Source organism: Onychomys torridus, chromosome 10 (genome assembly GCF_903995425.1).
Source record: "Onychomys torridus chromosome 10, mOncTor1.1, whole genome shotgun sequence".
NCBI classification, from domain to species: Eukaryota; Metazoa; Chordata; class Mammalia; order Rodentia; family Cricetidae; genus Onychomys; species Onychomys torridus.
Window position 1 is genome coordinate 83428541 of NC_050452.1, and position 18520 is coordinate 83447060.

The 18520-nt window shown below is 47.0% G+C and overlaps 1 protein-coding gene across 1 annotated transcript in view; it reads right to left on the bottom strand.

Moving 5' to 3' along the window:
* The window catches only part of Septin11 (septin 11), a 74443-nt gene that overhangs the window by 19482 nt on the left and 36441 nt on the right, over nt 1-18520 (bottom strand). The window contains exons 2-3 of the mRNA XM_036200362.1: nt 7642-7756; nt 1539-1579 (exon numbers count right to left, since the gene is read on the bottom strand). Of these exons, the coding sequence (XP_036056255.1) occupies nt 1539-1579; nt 7642-7756 (156 nt within the window). The remainder of the gene's footprint in view (nt 1-1538; nt 1580-7641; nt 7757-18520) is intronic.

The window sequence follows — 18520 nt, forward strand, 5'->3', positions numbered from 1 at the left end:
AGATACTGTGACCACAGCAACTCTTATAAAAGAAAACATTTAATTGGGGTGGCTTATAGTTCAGAGGTTTAGTCCATTATCATCATGGTGGGAGAAGGCAGCATGCGGGCACATGGTGCTGGAGAAGGAGCTGAGAGTTCTACATCTTGATCCAAAGGCAATAGGAAAGTGAGCTGAACTAGGCATAGGAGACATCAAAGCCCACCCACACAGTGACACACTTCCCCCAACAAGGCCACACACCTCCTAATAGTGCCACTCTGTAGGAGCCTATGGGGGCCAATTCCATTCAAACTACCACACTTATTAACTGACAACCTACTACGTACAGGACCCAGCTCCCACCAAACACATAATGACATCTTCGGAAAAGCAGTGGCTGACACCAACTTTGCAGCATTCCAAAGCTCACGGTCGAGCTCCAGGCACGGAGGAGGTTATTTGGTAATGCTAACAGAGTCAAAATGGTCGTGTGGAAGATCATTCTACTGGATTGGCCACTTTGGTGGCTTTTCCCATCTGTGGCTGTTCTGGGGTCGACTCATCTGCCTGAGCACGCCATGGCAGAAGTAATGGAAGCTGCTGGTGAAGCGATCTCTGTGGCTCCTGCCAGTGATGGGGAACGTGACACCCACATTCCAGGGGAAAGCAGTCCCACCCTTCTGCTCACTCTGAGGCTCACTTCAGGTGGACATTAAAAACAGCCAGAGCTGCAGGGTCAATCCCACTGATGCCTGAGTCAGACCCTTCATTCTCTCTAACTGCCAAGCCTGGCGACTCAGGGAAACAGCTGTATGCAAAGGTTTGCTTGTCCCGCTTAATGAGCCAAGAGTTTAGTGGACAGAGCGGGCGATCAGACAGCTGAAAGCTGTGTTATTACTCCCCACACACCGGCCTTTGATGAAACCTGTTTTGGCATAATAGTGCCAGCCTGCAAGGGGATTGAAAGACGGCACCACATGACATGACTGAGTGCACTTTGGGGATGCTCCCAAACCCTGAACGTGGCGACACCCACCAGCACCTCTTTTCTGAAACATCCATTAGAATTGGTGTGTGTGTGTATGTTTAGGTGAGTTCTGTCTGAAGCAATTATTTCTCTTTTTGACTTAATAAATCTCTCACACATCAAACTCTGAACTTGTAGTTGGCACATCTGATAACTGTTGCAGACAAGCCTGCAACAGGCTTTGAGCTTGACCCTAACCTGGCCTTCCCCTTATTTTCTGGGGTCAACTTTATCTTCACTCATTTTGTCTATGAGCCGTTCCACAGCCTTTCCTGGAAAGAGGTGGGACCAAGACGTGGAAGATGGGATTGTAGGCTGACAGTGCAGACTTGGTTAAAGCAATTTTAAACATGTCTGTGTTCTACGCCTCTCCTCCTCAAAACAATTACGCTTGACTTTTTTTTTTTTTTTTTATAACCCATTTTCAAAATACATTACTGACTGACTCTTCTTTGGAACCAGTTTCTCTTCAGACAGGGATGGTGACAGCCTCTCATTCATCTCCATGTTCCTAAGAACCTACACTCACCCGGGTGAGTGTGGATGGGGCCTCCGAGAGAATCAGTGTCACTCTGGAGAGGGAATGACAGTTATAGAAATCTAAAGCTGTGGCAAGAGTATAGTGATATTTTATTTGTATTGAAATGTGATTTTATTTGTATGTCAATAAAGTTGCCTTGAGGTCAGAGCAAGCCAGAGCAGAAGCCGAGCAGTAGTGGGGCACGCCTTTAATCCCAGCACTTGGGAGGCAGAGCTAGGCGGATCTCTGTGTGTTCAAGGAAACAGCCAGCATGGCAGACACACGCCTTTAATTTCAATACCAACCATAGAAGACCTGGAGGTCTGTACAAACAGGCAGTGATGAGGAGGTCATGTGGCTGGGTTACAACCAATGAGGGAGGAGAACAGAAAGTCTTTAAATAGACAGGACGCACAGAAGTAGGTCTCTTGCGGAGAGGAGGAACCGCAGAAGCAGTGAAGGGTAAGGTTTTCTGCTTTGGCTCTGACCTAGTGGTTTTTAACTCTGCAACTGGCTCTGTGTTTCTTATTTAACAAGCAGGATACATCTACACAAGAGGCTCAATAAGAACTGATGATTCTTTGCTAAAATACCTCCTGCATAAAATGAAAGGCTTCATTTAAAGTGCAGTTTGGGCAGGGGTGACTTAATGTAAGCAGGTTGGAGAGGGGAGCCAATAACTCCAGCTCTCATCCTGTATGTGGAATGGAATCTCTCTTCCTTGCGCTCCTTCCCAGGATGCAACATTGGTGGATTCTTATGGCAGACAGCTAACACAGTTGCTCTGAAACCAGACTAAGTTCATGTCAAGATCAGTTTCAGCCCTGATTTATCTTCTCTGCTTACAACTCACAAAACAAAATAGTGATTCGATAGCCTTTTGATTAAAAAAAAAAGGGTTGGGGATTTAGCTCAGTGGTAGAGCGCTCGCCTAGCAAGCACAAGGCCCTGGGTTCGATCCCCAGCTCAAAAAAAAAAAAAAGGTTCCTTAATGGAATCATAACATTTGCTGAACCTCAATTCCTGTTTATATTCCTCACAAGAGAGTAAAATGAGGTGGGCGTGGTGACATATACTTTTAATCCCAGCACTCAGGAGATGGAGGCAGCAGATCTCTGAGTTAGTGGCCAGCCTGGTCTACATAGAGAGTTCCAGGGCATCCAAGGCTACATAGTGAGACACTGTCTCAAGAGATCAAAAACATAAAATAAAAAGAAAAAGTAAAAGTAAAATGATGCTTTGAATAGGTGGGTATACTGTATAAAAACTATAACGGACAGGTTAGGATGAAAAGCAGTGGAGAAGCTCCATGGACGCCCAAGTCAAGTGGCCCCTACTCCTCCAGGTGTTCTCCAAATACTTTGATTGGCTAGAGCACTTTCTACTAGACTTTTACTTAAACAATCACTGACTGATAATGGGAGTTAGTTCTTGTTGTTGCTATAAAATACCTGTGGTTAAGAGCTTTGACAAGCCTCAATTCTGATGTGCTAGTATTTAATGCTGATGTGCCTAGCTTCTGGAGAATTTATGTTGCTTCTAACCAAAGAGCCCTGACCAGTCAACTTCTGTTACTGTAACAAAAGGCCTGAGACAGGGTAACTTCATGAAGAGGAAGTTTGTTGAGTTCACATTTGGGGAGATTTGAAGGCATGGTGCCAGCCTCAATTTGGTGCTAATGAGACCTAATAATGGTGGATGGCATGGTAACACGGACAAGCTCATGGCCAGACGGGAGGCCAGAGGCTGAGGAACAGCCAGAAGCAGCCCTCTCCTCACTGTCCTCTCACTGCACCCACTCACTGCACTCTCCTCTCACTGCACCCACTCACTGCCCTCTCCTCTCACTGCACCCTCTCACTGCCCTCTCCTCTCACTGCACCCACTCACTGCCCTCTCCTCTCACTGCCCCCACTCACTGCCCTCTCCTCACCGTCCTCTCACTGCCTTCTCACTGCCCTCTCTCACTGCATTCTCACTGCCTTCTCACTGCCCCCACTCAATGCCCCCACTCACTGCCCTCTCCTCACTGTCCTCTCACTGCCTTCTCACTGCCCTCTCTCACTGCATTCTCACTGCCTTCTCACTGCCCTCTCTCACTGCCCCCACTCACTGCCCTCTCCTCACTGTCCTCTCACTGCCTTCTCACTGCCCTCTCTCACTGCCCCCACTCACTGCCCCCACTCACTGCCCTCTCCTCACTGTCCTCTCACTGCCTTCTCAATGCACTCTCTCACCGTCCTCTCACTGTGTTCTCACTGCACTCTCCTCACTCTCCTCTCACTGCCTTCTCACTGTCCTCTCACTGTCCTCTCTCACTGCATTCTCACCGCACTCTCCACACTGCCCTCTCTCACTGCCCTCTCTCACTGCCCTCTCTCACTGCCCTCTCTCACTGCATTCTCACTGCCCTCTCTCACTGCCCTCTCTCACTGCCCTCTCTCACTGCCCTCTCTCACTGCCCTCTCTCACTGTCCTCTCTCACTGCCCTCTCACTGCCCTCTCTCACTGCATTCTCACCGCACTCTCCACACTGCCCTCTCCCTCCCTCTCACTGCCCTCTCTCACTGCCCTCTCAGAAGGTCAGACACAGAGACCCAGGAGAACTCTCCTCTCTTCTGAAGGCAAAACCTAAGTGACTCTCACACACACCCCATTCTTAAAGGTCCCACAAAGTACTGCCACCAAGGCTGCATCCCCAGCACATGAACTCTTGGAAGACAGACTCAAACCACAGCCAAATTGTAGTGAAAGGAAATCTGGAAGATCTGAAGAATTACATACCCTGTCTTGGAAGTATATCCATATTTATCATGGCATGAAAAAAAACTTAAAGCACATAAACAGAGTGATCCTTTGTGTAACTCAAACCCCAAACACCTGTGCACCTGTGAGGGTCCTTATCTGCCCAGTGTGTGGGGTCCCACACCCATCTTCCTTCTGAGAAAGCCTTTCTTTCTTATAGAGAGCCCCTTGTGTCTTGGAGTAGATAGACCGCCACTCCCAGCCAGGCTGGGCATGTGACACTCACTCAGAATAATCTGTGATGGTCAGTGATCTGTGTCAGGGAATGGTTTGTTCCTTCCCACAATTAAGCTGGTAATTGCAGGAAGCCAGACTGCTGGGAAGAAAAGCATAAACACAAACAGGCTTCCAGGGGCTGGAGAGATGGCTCAGAGGTTAAGAGTACCAACTGCTCTTCCAGAGGTCCTGAGTTCAATTCCCAGCAACCACATGGTGGCTCACAACCATCTGTAATGAGATCTGGCACCCTCTTCTGTATATATAAAATAAATAAATAAATCTTTAAAAAACAACAACAATAATAAAAACAAGCTACCAGGAGCAAGCAACATCAACAAGTGGGCAGTTGCTCTGACCACATACTTCCATCCCAGGAGACAGCTGTGTTCTGTGTGTGTGTGTGTGTGTGTGTGTGTGTGTGTGTGTGTGCGCGCGCGCAATGCGTAGACACACATCCATGTCTGTCAGTGACAGCACCTATGTGTGGAAAGCCTTCGTTTTCCCACTTTGAGACAGGGTATCTATTGTTTTCTGACTGTCTAGGCCACACTAGCTGGCCCACGAGCTCCTTGCCTCCATCTCCCGTCTCACAGAGAGACACTGGAATTTTGCACCAAGCTTATACAGGGGTTCTGGGGATTTGAACTCAGGTCGGTCCTCACACTTGTGTAGCAAGTATGCTTGCTCACTGAATCATGTCCCCAGCCCTGGAGCTAGTTGTTGTTAATTCTATCACTTAATGTGTTATTTTCTGAGCCTATATTGGGGGAAGGCAATTGTAGCTACATTTAAATTCGATTTCTCCAATTCTCTGTGAAAAGGAATTTCCCGTTATAAGAACGATAAAGAAAGGCTTTGCTTACATTGGAGATGAGGGAGAGTCCAGGCATCCTCTGAAATTATAAAAAGCAAGGGATTCATTCTCCCCGAGGTTTCTGTAAGTGATGGCACCCATAGACCAATGCAGAATTCTGCCTACACAATGGGAAGGTGTAATACATCGGGGGTGTTACAAGCCACCAGACTAATTTCTTTTTAGAGAAAGAGGTAGAAAACTCCTAGAAGCATCCCAGGGTTATCTGTGAGGAACACAGAATCAGGTGGGAGTTTTGTAACTTTTCAGTAATAAGCACATATTATGTTAATTACTTTGAGAAGCAAACTGCCCACGTACGAAACAGGGTAGTACTACTTATCCAGGAGAGGGGCTTTTTTTAATCTAACAAGACAGCATTAACGTAAGGAAATCCAATCTGTATCGAAACTGTGCTATTTACCACGAGAGGTCAGTCACGAAGCCACTGCACGCAGCCTACCCAGTTAGATCCTGCCCTAGAGCAAGCCCAACCCCACAGGACCTCTCTCCACAACAGTGCAGGAGGCACAGTGCAACTCTCAGCCCAATTCATGAAGCCAGTTTTGGAAAGGGAGTTTGGGGAGGCTTAGAAGGGAAGTCAGAATAGTAATTGGCTCAGAATTATAATTTCGCACACTTTTCAATACAAAACCAGCAAATTGCTATGCTAATGAAGAACCGCCCTGCTTTGCAACGGGCATGTACCAAGCAACAACTCATTTACGCCATTCTGTAGAACTACCTGTAGCTCAAAAGGGACCCACTCAACAATGACAGGCGTATGCATGGGGAGAAAAGGGGACACATGAGTTGGCTGCTCTGGCCATGTCTTTCCTGACATTCTTTTACCCACAGTTTAAAACATAATGCCAGAGAACAAGCTAGCCCAGCGTGCTGGCCAGTACACATTCTACACCATTGATTCTCACACCCCCTGCACACTGGCTCCGAGCAGCAGGCTCCCGAAGGAGAAAGCATTCACTCCCCAGCTGCCCCTCCTCCAGGTGAGCCAGCACGTTCCACATAGCCAGGAAATCAGCCTAACTCGGTCTGTCAGTTTAGAGGGGGGATGGTCCACTTGGCCACACGGAGAAATGCTTCTGTCTGTCTCAAAGTGATGTCCCGAAAAATCTGCCCAGGAGATTGTGGCCACCAAACTCCAACCACAAATCGGGGGCTCCCTGCTCTCCAGCGAGGGTGCTTCAGGAACAGTTTTCAATCAAGAGAACGGATTTGTTTTGATTTCCTTGTTTGCTGCTCTTTTCTACCTCTCTCTTCTTAGTTTAAAATGGATGTAGCTAGAGGGAGAAAGAACATCCCCCAGGCTGTGTGACCTGGGTTACGGCAGAGCCCTGGGATGGGTGCTGAAGGAGACACTGATTTTTCCCTTTGTCTACAAGGAATAAAATGAAGGTCAAATTTAGATCCCAATTTAAAGACAGCAGGTCAGATACAAAATAGGAGTCTAGATTTTTTTTTTTTTTTTTTTTTTTTTTGGTTTTTTGAGACAGGGTTTCTCTGTGTAGCTTTGCGCCTTTCCTGGAACTCACTTGGTAGACCAGGCTGGCCTCAAACTCACAGAGATCCGCCTGCCTCTGCCTCCCAAGTGCTGGGATTAAAGGCATGTGCCACCACCGTAGGCTTCCAGGAGGTTACTGTTCACAATAGTCAGGGGTGACCCTAGGAACACACTTCTTAGAGCTTCAACCTTCCTAATGCTGCAATCCTTTAACACAGTTCCTTGTGTTGTGATGACTGCCTACCATAAAATTATTTTCATTGCTACTTCATAACTGTAATTTTGCTACTATTATGAACTGTAATATAAAAATCTGGTATGTGACCTCCTCAAAGGGGTCGTGACCCACAGGTTGAAGATCACTGGCTTAATGGGCTTTTGAATGTTACTCTAGTACATACCTGAGGCTCCTTCAACTTCCTATAGTCTAATTAGGGTCCAGCGCCTCCTCTCCATGAAAAATTACAATAAATGTTTTCATAACAGTAAGACTGACCAGTCACATGACCACATGACAGAAATAAAGACAATTTGAGTAGCACCAAAAAAACTACAAAGCACTTAACAAAATATAGCTCTGAATTTTCACAATGGTGCCACACAAGGCAAGCAAATATTACCCTGCTAAATTGGGAAGAAACAGGGAATAAACTATCATCCTCCTGTCCCAGAGACATGTCCCCTTCTGTGCAAGAGGGGACACCCTCACTTACCCACGCACAGGATGTTGAAACAGAAGCCTTGAGAAGTGGATTTGTTGACCAGCTGGTCAGGAAGACTGTCAAATCCAACATGGCCAGAAAGCGATAAGTTTCGAAGCTCTTCATTCTGGAATTTGAGAGGAGAAATGCTTGAGAAACCATGAACGACATCACCAGATAGATACTACTTCTGAGATCCCTGTGACACAGAGAGCTGGCCTGGTATCTATGCTGGTCCCTGGCTTCTTCACTACCAACTCCAGAACCTTCTACAGCCTCCCTGCAAAAGCAGACTGCCTCCCCAGGGGCTTCGTTCCTTGCATTCAGTATATGGTCCAGAACCGGAGCTCGTAGAAGTGGCGAGTTCATATATGTGATAGGCGACATTAAAAAACATTTTAATAGCTTCCACCATCCAAGAGAAACTTTCTGTTTATTTTCTACACACGCAAACACTCTTCCAGGCACACCAAGGTGCTCTGAGATGCTCAGAGCGGAAGATATGGAGGCCTGCAATTAAGGCATGTTACCGTAACCACCATAATACAATGTACTTAAAAACTTCCCAACACACAAAACAGTCCCATCTCCTCCATCTACTGTCCAGGCTTAGTGGCATTTCTTCACTCAGGTGTGCACACACTGGACCTCCTCAGAGTGGACTGGTGGAGACTGGGGGGAGGCACAGGAGGTGGGAGACTCATCTGTCCTGGATGACACTCCCCTGACCAGTTCCACAACTTTGAGCACATCTCATGGGCTTTAGAGACCCACAGTGAAGGTTTTCTTTCCTGAGAAACAGAACTCGCCAGTGGCCAATTATAGGATCCTATGCTTTTCAAGTCCAGAAGCTGAACACGAAACACCTTCTGGGAGACAAGATTGCTGGTGTTCTAGCTACGTCACCAACAGATTCTGTGTTCAAAACACTGAATTTGGGGGAAGAAACAAACCTCATTGTTTGACTTACTGATTTATTTACGACCCCCCCCCCCTGTGTGTGTGTGTGTGTGTGTGTGTGTGTGTGTGTGTGTGTCCGTCTGTCTGTCTGTCTTGAAAGGCTTCCTCAGTCACTCTCCACATTAGTTTTGGAGACAGGGTTTCTCACTGAACCTGGAGCTCATCAAACACGCTGGGCTGTCTGGCCAGTGAACTAGTGAACTTCAGGAACCCAGCTGTCTCCATCCCCAGCACACACCACCACACCTGGATTTCTACATGAGTGCTGGGGTTCTGAACCCAGGTCTTCAGGTTTGTTTAACTGGCACTTTACCAAGGAAGTTATTCCTCCAGCCTCACAGGTTCATTTTTTTTTTTAAAGTAAAAAAGAAAAAGCTTGGCACCATCAGCCAATGATTTCAAATGGTGTTTTACTCTATTTTTATACTGTGGGATTATGAATGTGATAATAATAACCAATAATAATAATAATGCTTAATAACCAAAGCACGCTCCATTCTCAAATTTCTATGCTTACTCTATGGGCATAGAAATGTGACTCCATAAAGGCTAGGATTGATAGAATGTGAACACTAGACTGAGTACATACCAGCTCTAAAATTCTTATTCTGTGAAATAAATCGAAAACTCAACCCCTCGCCTGTAATGGTGGCAGCTGCGGGTTTGAAGTCAATGGGACAGAGAACAGATGTCATTCTATGAATAGTTTCCTTGAAACCTGCCAACCGTAAATACAAGACTAGAGAGCAAGCTCTTAGCCTTGAGTGGGACAACATGGGCCCCAGCACAGCACACAGCTTCATAGACAGGCCCAGTGGGCAACGGTCCTGGAGGATGAGCGAGCCGTCCAACAGCGCTGGACAGTCCAACAGTGTCTGCCCCTTCCTTTTAGATACCTCAAAAGTTCAGAACATAGGTATTTTTAGGGTGTTTACCACATCCGCCGAGCCGTGGGGGAGGAGCATGTGAAGTCAGCCTTAGATTATATTTAGCAATGTTTCCATAGCAGCTGTGTGGTGGCTGCTGGGCACTCGGCTTGGAGAAGCCACCTCGCCGCCTTCACTACTGTTCTATCACACATGTGAATGGCCACAGAGCAGGAAAAGGCAAGGGCAGTCCCAGGCCCATGCTCCCCTCTACCGCCAGTCACAATTTTAACTTCCATGGAAAAGCAAGGTGGATGCATGTTCTGGATTCTGGCTTGCTGCATGTCTAGATACCCAACATCTACCCGTAAACCAACCCCAGGAAGGCATCGGTTAGTAATTAGAGTTCTGGTCCCAGAACCCAGAGCTCAGCATCTCACCGTTACCCAAACCATGAAAACACCCACGTACCCACGGAGTATTTTTACACCCACTGAAAACCACACACCAAGTGTAGGGTTATGAAACATTTGGGTCTTGAAATGTTTGAAATTTAAAGCCATGTCCTTTGTCCTTAGAGTGTCTTGGGAAATAGATAAGATTTTAAATGTATCTTTAAATTGTATAATTGATGCCAAATTCTTCCCAGTGTTAAGGAAGAGTCACTGCTCATGAGTGTGTGGTGAGTAAAAAGGAAACAGGAAGTTCTTCACCCAGCTCAAGGACTTGGAGCATCAGAATGACTGACGGACCAGCTGAGGAACTCACCTGGTGACTCACACACAGCTGAAATGAAGTCCTCTTCCAGAATGTCCGACACTCACTCAGAGTTCACTACCCAAGAAATGCAGTCTCTTTTGCGCCCAGAGGTCCAAGTCTCAAAGCAGTACACGTATTCCCACATGACCAACACTATGACGCAGCTGGAAAGGACTCCCGACTTTCATCCACACCACCCCCGTTTGCCTGACTGAACTGGGATCGGGTAGTTCTCTTGGGTTTTCCTATCTGTCCTGCAAATTGACACAGCCGATCCTGCCATCCCTAACTCACGCTTCCGCAGAGTTCCTGTCTCTATTGGTGGATTACCCGACTGAGCCCTCTACTCCTCAATTCTCACAGCTCATCACTGCTGCCCACGTCCTCTCTCCCAGCCTCCCTTGGCTTCCGTGCCTCGATTCTATTCCCTCTAACCTTTCTTTCTACCTTGATGCCAAATGGTATCACACATGTTCCATCCAAACTCCCTGCCATCCCAAGGCTGTCCAAATCTCCATTCTTACTTGATCTCCTACATCTCACCAGGAAGTACTGGACACCTTGATGAGTCACTTTCTGAGCCTGGAACAAACCCAGGTATCTTCCCATTTCCTCTTACCTCCAAGGGCCTCACATCTCTAATACTGACATGGCCATACCTTACAGGCCCCACTGAAATGTTACCACCAAATTTATCTTTATTAGGAAATCCTGGGGAATATTTTGTGCAAACATTCCCCTTTCCAATAAGAAGAAAGTACTGATATTCTTTGGCCATTATAATAACTAACATATAGTAGCTAATGTTCCAGAAGTGTGGTGATAATAGTGTTCCCCAAAATATTGTGCACACTAATAAACTTATCTGGGATCAGAGAACAGAACAGCCACAATATTAAATATAGAGGTTGGGCAGTGGTAGCACACGCCTTTAATCCCAGCAAGCACTCGGGAGGCCAGGCAGATCTCTGTGAGTTCAAGGTCACATTGGTAATAGCCAGGTCTGATGACTCACCACTTTAATCCCAGAAAGTGAATCTTTAATCCCAGGCAGTGATGGTAGAAAACAGAAAGATATATAAGGCGTGAAGACCAGAAACTAGCAGCATTTGGCTGGTTCAGCATTCAGGCTTTGGAGCAGCAGTTCAGCTGAGAGCCATTGGGATGAGGACACAGAAGCTTCCAGTCTGAGGAAACAAGACGGGCTGAGGAACTGGTGAGGTGAGGAAGCTGTGGCTTGTTCTGCTTCTCTGATCTTCCAGCATTCACCCCAATACCTGGCTCAGGTTTGACTTTATTCATAAGACTTTTAAGATTCATGCTAGAGTCGAAGTGTTATTTTTGTTCCTCATTGATCAACGTTGTTCCAAGGTGTAAGAGGTCTTACAATGTAGATAGCTCATCCTAATATACTACTATTGAGAATAAAGTGATAAATACCATCCAACAGAGGGACATGGGGAAGAGAGAAGTAACTTTCAGGGGTAGAAATTTGGGGCACCGTGGAGGTTCCCTGAAGACATTAGTGAGACAAGCTTGCAGCCTGCAGGGGCATTTCCAGGTGAAAGCTACATGTGTCCACGAGGCCAACTGGCAATGGACGTACACCCTTGAGTTTATAATTGCAAAGTTTTTAAGAGATGCCCAGCTGACTTCATTATTGAAACAACTATAAGACAGCTTATATGAGTGTCCAAAGCTGGACAGTGGTGGCATTTGACTTTAATCCCAGCACTTGGGAGGCAGAGCAAACCTCAAGTTCAAAGCTAGCCTGATCCACAAAGTGAATTCCAGGACAGCCAGGGCTACACGGAAAAACCCTGTCTCGAAAAACAGCAAACAAACACGAATGTGTGTGTCAACACCCAGTTCTGAGCATCTCTCTAAACTGTGTCCCACACCCCGCCCTGTGCATCCTTCCATCTGGCTATCAATGCTGGGCTAGCTTAAGTACACCGTGGACCCGGAACACAGTTTAGAGAGCTGTTCAGAACCAGGTGTTGACACACACTTTTTTGACAGACCTGGGCTGGAACCCCAGCTTTTTTTCCTACTTGCTTCCTGTCCTTGCTCTGGCAGCCCTTGGCCGGGCTGCACTTAATGGTCCTCAGGAAAGAAGAGTTTGCTTTCCCCAAGTGAGGCGGGAGTGGGGGACAACACCAGTTCTAAAATCTGAGATGAATTAGTTGCGAGATGCTGGCTGTCAGAAACTGCAGGAGAAACTAATCAGCAGAGCTCTTGGGTTAGACAATACAGGAAAACCACCCGGAGAAGAGGAGAGTGAACAAAAGGAAGGTAGGTAGGAGAGAGGCTGAGGACTCCGGCATGAAGAAGATCCACCTTCAGAGAGGAAGCTCCATGGCCAAGCTGGAGAGACAAGGAGGATGCATTGCTATTTGCAGAATCTGTGTCTACCAGCATCACCAGCTCCGAGGCCGGAAACCATTCCCATTCCCACCCTCACTCTTGCTTCTATTTTAATCCATTCCAGAGTCTTGAAATTAACACGCTTGATGCGCCCAGATGGACTCTATTCTCCACATTCCAAGTGAAATCCCTTACTTTACTTTTAAAACCAAACAGCTGAGCATCAGATGTGGTTAGCAGAGTAGCCTATGCCCCCAGATCCTTATCAATAGTGGGCGGAAGCACGAGAGAGTGTTGCCTAGGTGATGTTTTGTTATAATTAAAACAAATTAAAATTATGAAAGCAAGGTAATTTCTACTTTTAAGGTCAAGAAGGGTTTCTTCCTCTTACAGATAATTTTTATTTGTGATATAATTTATGTATGCAGACAGTGTGCTGGAGATTTTTGGGTACAAAAAAAAAAATCTTACCATAACCTCAGTTTGTGCACAGTAAATCATAGTGATCCAGCTGTAAGGTCATGTGATTTAATTTAGCCAAAGGATCCTTGTAAGTAAAGTCTCGGGCGGGTCCTAGCTCCAATTCTAAGGTTTTGTCTGGAAATAAGAGATGCCTAGGTCTGCAGCTGTCACGTGAGGGATGGTAACATAGGAGAAACTCCAGGGAAGCACAGTCCCGCCTGCCAGATCAAGACAGCAGCGACTGTACAAGAGACGGTAGCTGAAGAGTCTATTAGTCATCCTGAGAAACTACACGGGAGAGAGAGACTGAGAGAGAGAGAGAGAGAGAGAGAGAGAGAGAGAGAGAGAGAGAGAGAGAAGAGAAGAGAGGGAGAGAGAGAGAGAGAAGAGAGGGAGAGAGAGCACGCTTGAGAGTGTTTCTCCACCTGAACCTTTCATTTCTGCTTCTTCTCTTCTAATAATTATCAATTAATTTAAAGTTGTCTGGTTAGATCCCAGGCATGGTGGAGAGAGAGGAGAGAAGAAGGAAAGGGGGAGGGGGAAGGGAGAGGAGGAGAAGAGAGGAAGAAGAGGGGCAGGGAGGAGGGGAAGGAGGAGTTGGGAGGAAGGGGAGAGAATGTCTCACCCTCTCTCTTCACAATTGTCCTTTCTACGTTTCCTGTGTCTGCAGTCTTTCCCAAAAGTGAGTTGGTTATCTGTTGTCAGGGATCGGAGTGACTCTTTATCGACGGCTTTATTCATTTGCACTATTTTCACTGCTGAGTAATTTGTGCTAGACACCATGCCAAACACTGAGTGAAAATGCAGAGCACTCCCAACCTGTGAGGGGAGCAGCTGGATGCTAGGCCAACAGCCACAGAGGTGCCATCACTTACGGAGCCCTAACACTTGCACATGCCATTGCTAAGTGCCAAGGATCTGCTGGTAAGAAAGAAAACCGCACCTGTAGTGTGGAGCACACAGCAGCAGTGGGGGACCCTGTGTCAGTCCACAAGTTGAAAATGAGGGATGCTTTGTGACTTCGTACCTCACGGAATTACTCAGACTTCAAGTAAATCCACCAGCCTACCTACCATATGTAGAAACATGTACACGTACCCAAGTATTTCTGAATACTAATTAAGCAGTTAACTCCAATGGAGTCAAGTGCCGGCTGTATACTTCAGGCTATATATTCAGCGAAACCCCAGAGTCTCTCTGGCAGAGGTGTGACGAGAGAAGGCAGAAACGACCGACTTACGTCCTTAGAGGACAGACACACAACTTCAAACCAAGCACAGACGTACCCACAGGACAATATGAATGGAGAGCTTACTCCTAGCAAGCGTCGACGGAATACCCCTTTGCTGGCTCTCCTCCCCCATGAAAACACGTCCATGGGGGAAGAGGAAAGGAGCCTTCTCATTTTAGGGAGTTTTTGTTTGAGGGTTCTGTTTCCGGAGTACAGATGCCACCTGGCTGAAGAGAAAATGCAGATTCTCTTGCAAAATGTGACTAAGCCACCTCCCAGTACCTGAAGAAATCCTGACCTCACAAACTGCCCAGTTTCCCCCAAGTACTCTACCTGATCATTTCTGTAAACACCTGCCCTTAGCAACTACAATGCAGAGAGAAGTGAGTCGGTCTCAGATTCTCCTTCTAAGAGACAGGCGTGAGGATGAGAACTGTGCTCAGTTCCCAAGCGAAAGGGAAAGCAGGGGGATGTGAATTCCTGACCCAAACCACAACTATGAAGTCCACACGGAACCCTTTCAAGACAAGGCATTGCTGGGCTGACTTTCAAAAAAATAAAAATAAAAGAACGTCCCAAGCTTCTCATTACCAGTGAGGGTCACATTCTTACAGGATGATTCGGACAACATTTGCAAGTCTGCTTGTCATCTATACCATGAAATCCAAAGGCTGGAGCCAAGAAAATTCCCAGGGAAACTGTTCCACACATACAGCAGAACGAGCCAGAGAGAAGGGGGAAGTTGGGAAGAAAACAGTGTTGGTTTCTCCTTGAAGCCCAGCTAGAGCTAGGGCTGAAAAAAGGGTGTCCAGGGCCTGCTCCCAGGTCACAGAGCCAGGTGGATCAGTGGTAAATGCCAGCCCCGGGGGCACCCTAGAAAGCTCTGAGCGATGGCCCCCATTCCAAGTGCTACATCTTTTACTTTGGGTTTTGAGCCTTGAATGGCTGAGCCATCTCTGTAGGCCCTAAGGGCTACTTCTATGTAACTTTTTCTTTTAAAGGATTTTCAGGAAAGGAATAAATTATGTGTTTCCAGATCTTGGGGTGGGGGGTGCATCTGATATAAAATCTGCACAAAACTATATAGGTCTACATAAGTGGAGAAAAACAGAGTCCACATTTGGCCCCTTTCAGACCTTCCCCCATGGGTGGCTTCTTCAGTCCTCCCTACCAAGCTGGCTTTCCCCTCTGTGGCCAGATGTAACACCTCAAACATTGCTCCCCACCATACTTTTTTTTTTTTTTTTTTTTTTTTTTTTTGCCAAACGTTTCCTACCTTGCTCTTCGATAACACGGCCATCAACCTCCCAGCCAGTTTATTTCTGCACCTGGAAAGCCAAGCATTTGCAGGCGCTGCCTCCTCCTAACCTTCTCCAACTAGACCTCACCTAAGCCTGCCTCCAATGTGGTAGTTCTCGTCTCTCAGATGAGACTGGCTTCTTCCACAGAACAGGGAAACAGAGGCAGAGCATTGGCAGAATCAACTGTGGCTCACCCTTCATCACACACAGACTGGGTAAGAAAGAGCTCAGATGGATTGCTGGGAAAGCCTTCTACAAGGGGCCTGTAAAACACCACACTAGTCCCACTGTCTTTATGCTCTACCTTCCACTAAATGGGTGGACAGTCACCTTTCCTGAGGCCCAGCTGTTTTGTCTAGGGCTAGCATTTCAACTTCATTCCATCCAAAATTAGATTTTTCAGGCACCAGTTAGAAAAGACACTGCTGGGAGGCAGAACCACCACCCAAAGGTACTGCACCACAACAATGGCTTCCAACCCCAGATCAAGAGGGGGCGCACTCATAAAACAGCCCACGGGCAAATAACCACCCAGTGTGATGACCCAAAAAAGCAAGCCAGGGGAAGCAAAACTTTCCTTACAAACACAGTGTCTTTCAAAAAGTCTGTTTCAACTCAAGAGGTCCATGCTGGGCAGTAAGGCGCATGCCTATAATCACAGCACTCAAGATGCAGGGGCAAGTGGATCTCTGCGAGTTAGAGGCTAGCTTGTTCCAGGATAGCCAGAAACCCTGTCTCAAAAAAACAAAAAATAAAACAAACAAACAAACAAAACAGCTCAAGAAGAGGTCCAATCTAACTGGAAGCCAAGAATTAACAACAAAAAGCCATTTCCAGAGATAGATCACAGCCGTTCTGCTGGAGTCTGGGTGACTAACGCCTGTAAGAACCACACAAATCCCCAAAGTGCTGACCGGAGAAAAGTCCCACGTTTGGGAATGACAGGATCCATGTGTGCATTCCGGGAATGCCTGCACATTTTATAAGGCTGGAGGAGGAAGGGTGAGGGGAAGGGGCATGCTAACAGGCACAGCGGTGTGGGGCCGAGGCCGCAGCTGTCCCAACCTCCCCATCATAGTCACCTAGGAACGCCAATGCGCATAACACAGGGCATCCATCATTGCAGACCCCTCAGGCTTCCCAGTGGGACCCCAACTCCATTTAAGACTTCCAGGTCTCTAGCCACACACCTGCTATCCAATCCCTCACTGGGATCATGTTGGTCCTTCCTGCCCTGATTTATGATAGACTATGCCTTTTAGACACGTTTCCAAAAGTAGGGGTGAACTCGCCATCAGGAGAACTAAAAAGCTGGGGTCAGCCGGAAATCTTCCCCTCAACTTTCACACACCATTCTACTCCTCAGGTTCATGAATCCACTCCCCAGCACATCCTGGGGCTTAGTTCCTATGCTCCACTCCCCAAATGCATTCATCAGCAAATGATAAAGCATGGATAGGACACTTCCTTCCCCGGGCCACCATTTCTATCACCGGACATAAATTAGCACTTCCTTTTTCAAAGACACCATTTATTTCTGTCCCTTTCTATGAGGGGGTGGGGAGGGCTGGTTACGGTAATGAACTCAGACTGGCAATCTCTCAGAGACAGGAGAAAATAAGTGAGGCCAACTCTAAAACAGTCAGGGGCAAAAGTCCCAGGGCTGGTCAGTCTCCAGTCACAACCTGGTCACTTTCTCCTCCCAGAGTCGGTTCCTTAAGCAAAGCTGACCTAGTCTTCTTTGACATGCACCTGAAAACCCAAGGACCAGACTCAAAATCTCTCACAGTGTAATAAATATACTCTTAGGAAATGAACACACAAATGACCATCTGACCTTATTCCACAAATAGCACTCAATGATTACAGCCCCAATTCACAAGCCCCTGATGAAGAGTGTCGTGATGGCTTAGCCACAGGTCCCCGTGAAACACTACCAGAATGGAACAGAGGTTGTTCACACAGATTGGGGGGGGGGTGTATTCATTTCTTCTGCCATGGAGCGCATTATTAGAGACTTAGAAGCTTGGAATGCACTCACCTTTAGCTTTCCTAGTTTCATAGGTTATGAGTCCAGCGATTACAGGGCTGGGGGCCCTGCTCAGGAGACCCACAAGGCTGGCTCCACATGCTGGCCAAGCAGGGCTGAGCTTTTACCCACAGGCTCCAGGACAAAGTCTACAAAACAAGTGTGTTCAGGTAGTTGGCAGATTCAAGTCCTTGAAACTATGAGACTACATTTGCCTTTCCCTATCGGAGGGTAGCTTAGCTTCAAAGGTCACAGTTCCCAGCCGCCTACTTACCCCCCACCTCACAGCCAGCAACGGAAAGTCTAGGAGTGCTTCTCTCACTTGGGGTCACATTCATCAGGAAGAGTCCGGTCCCTTATCAAGGACAGCCTGGGCACATCAAGTCTATCCAAGATAATCTCCACTTTTAACTGGGCTGCTTTAGAACTAAACCTGCTCCCAGGAATAGAAGACTCACCATGGTGACCAGTCCTGGGAGACATACCGAGTGTGTCTGTCCCAGGCAGCTGGGGTTGTGGGCCATCTCTGTCAACCTGAGACTGCATCAGGATGGGACATAATCAAGAATATTATTTCCTCAACTCAGAAGAGAATACAGCGAAGTTTCTGTGGAGGGGACAGAAATCGGTAATGGTATAGCAATCTAGATGGCCCCAGGGCCGTGTGGCATGCCCTTCTTCTCATTTACACTGAATGTGATCATCCTACACGGCCAGTGGCCGACTGCTGGCATTTCTCTGCTTGTGAAAGAATCTACAGCAAGAAAACTCCGCAAATAGGTGCCGGGGATGCGCCAGGAATCCTAGAGACTGAATGACTGATTCCTCCGAAGAGAAGTCAGTGAGATCAAAGGAGAGAGAATGACATCCAAGTGTTTTATGATCAATAAAGTGCGAAGGTTTCAGGGTTAGGGGA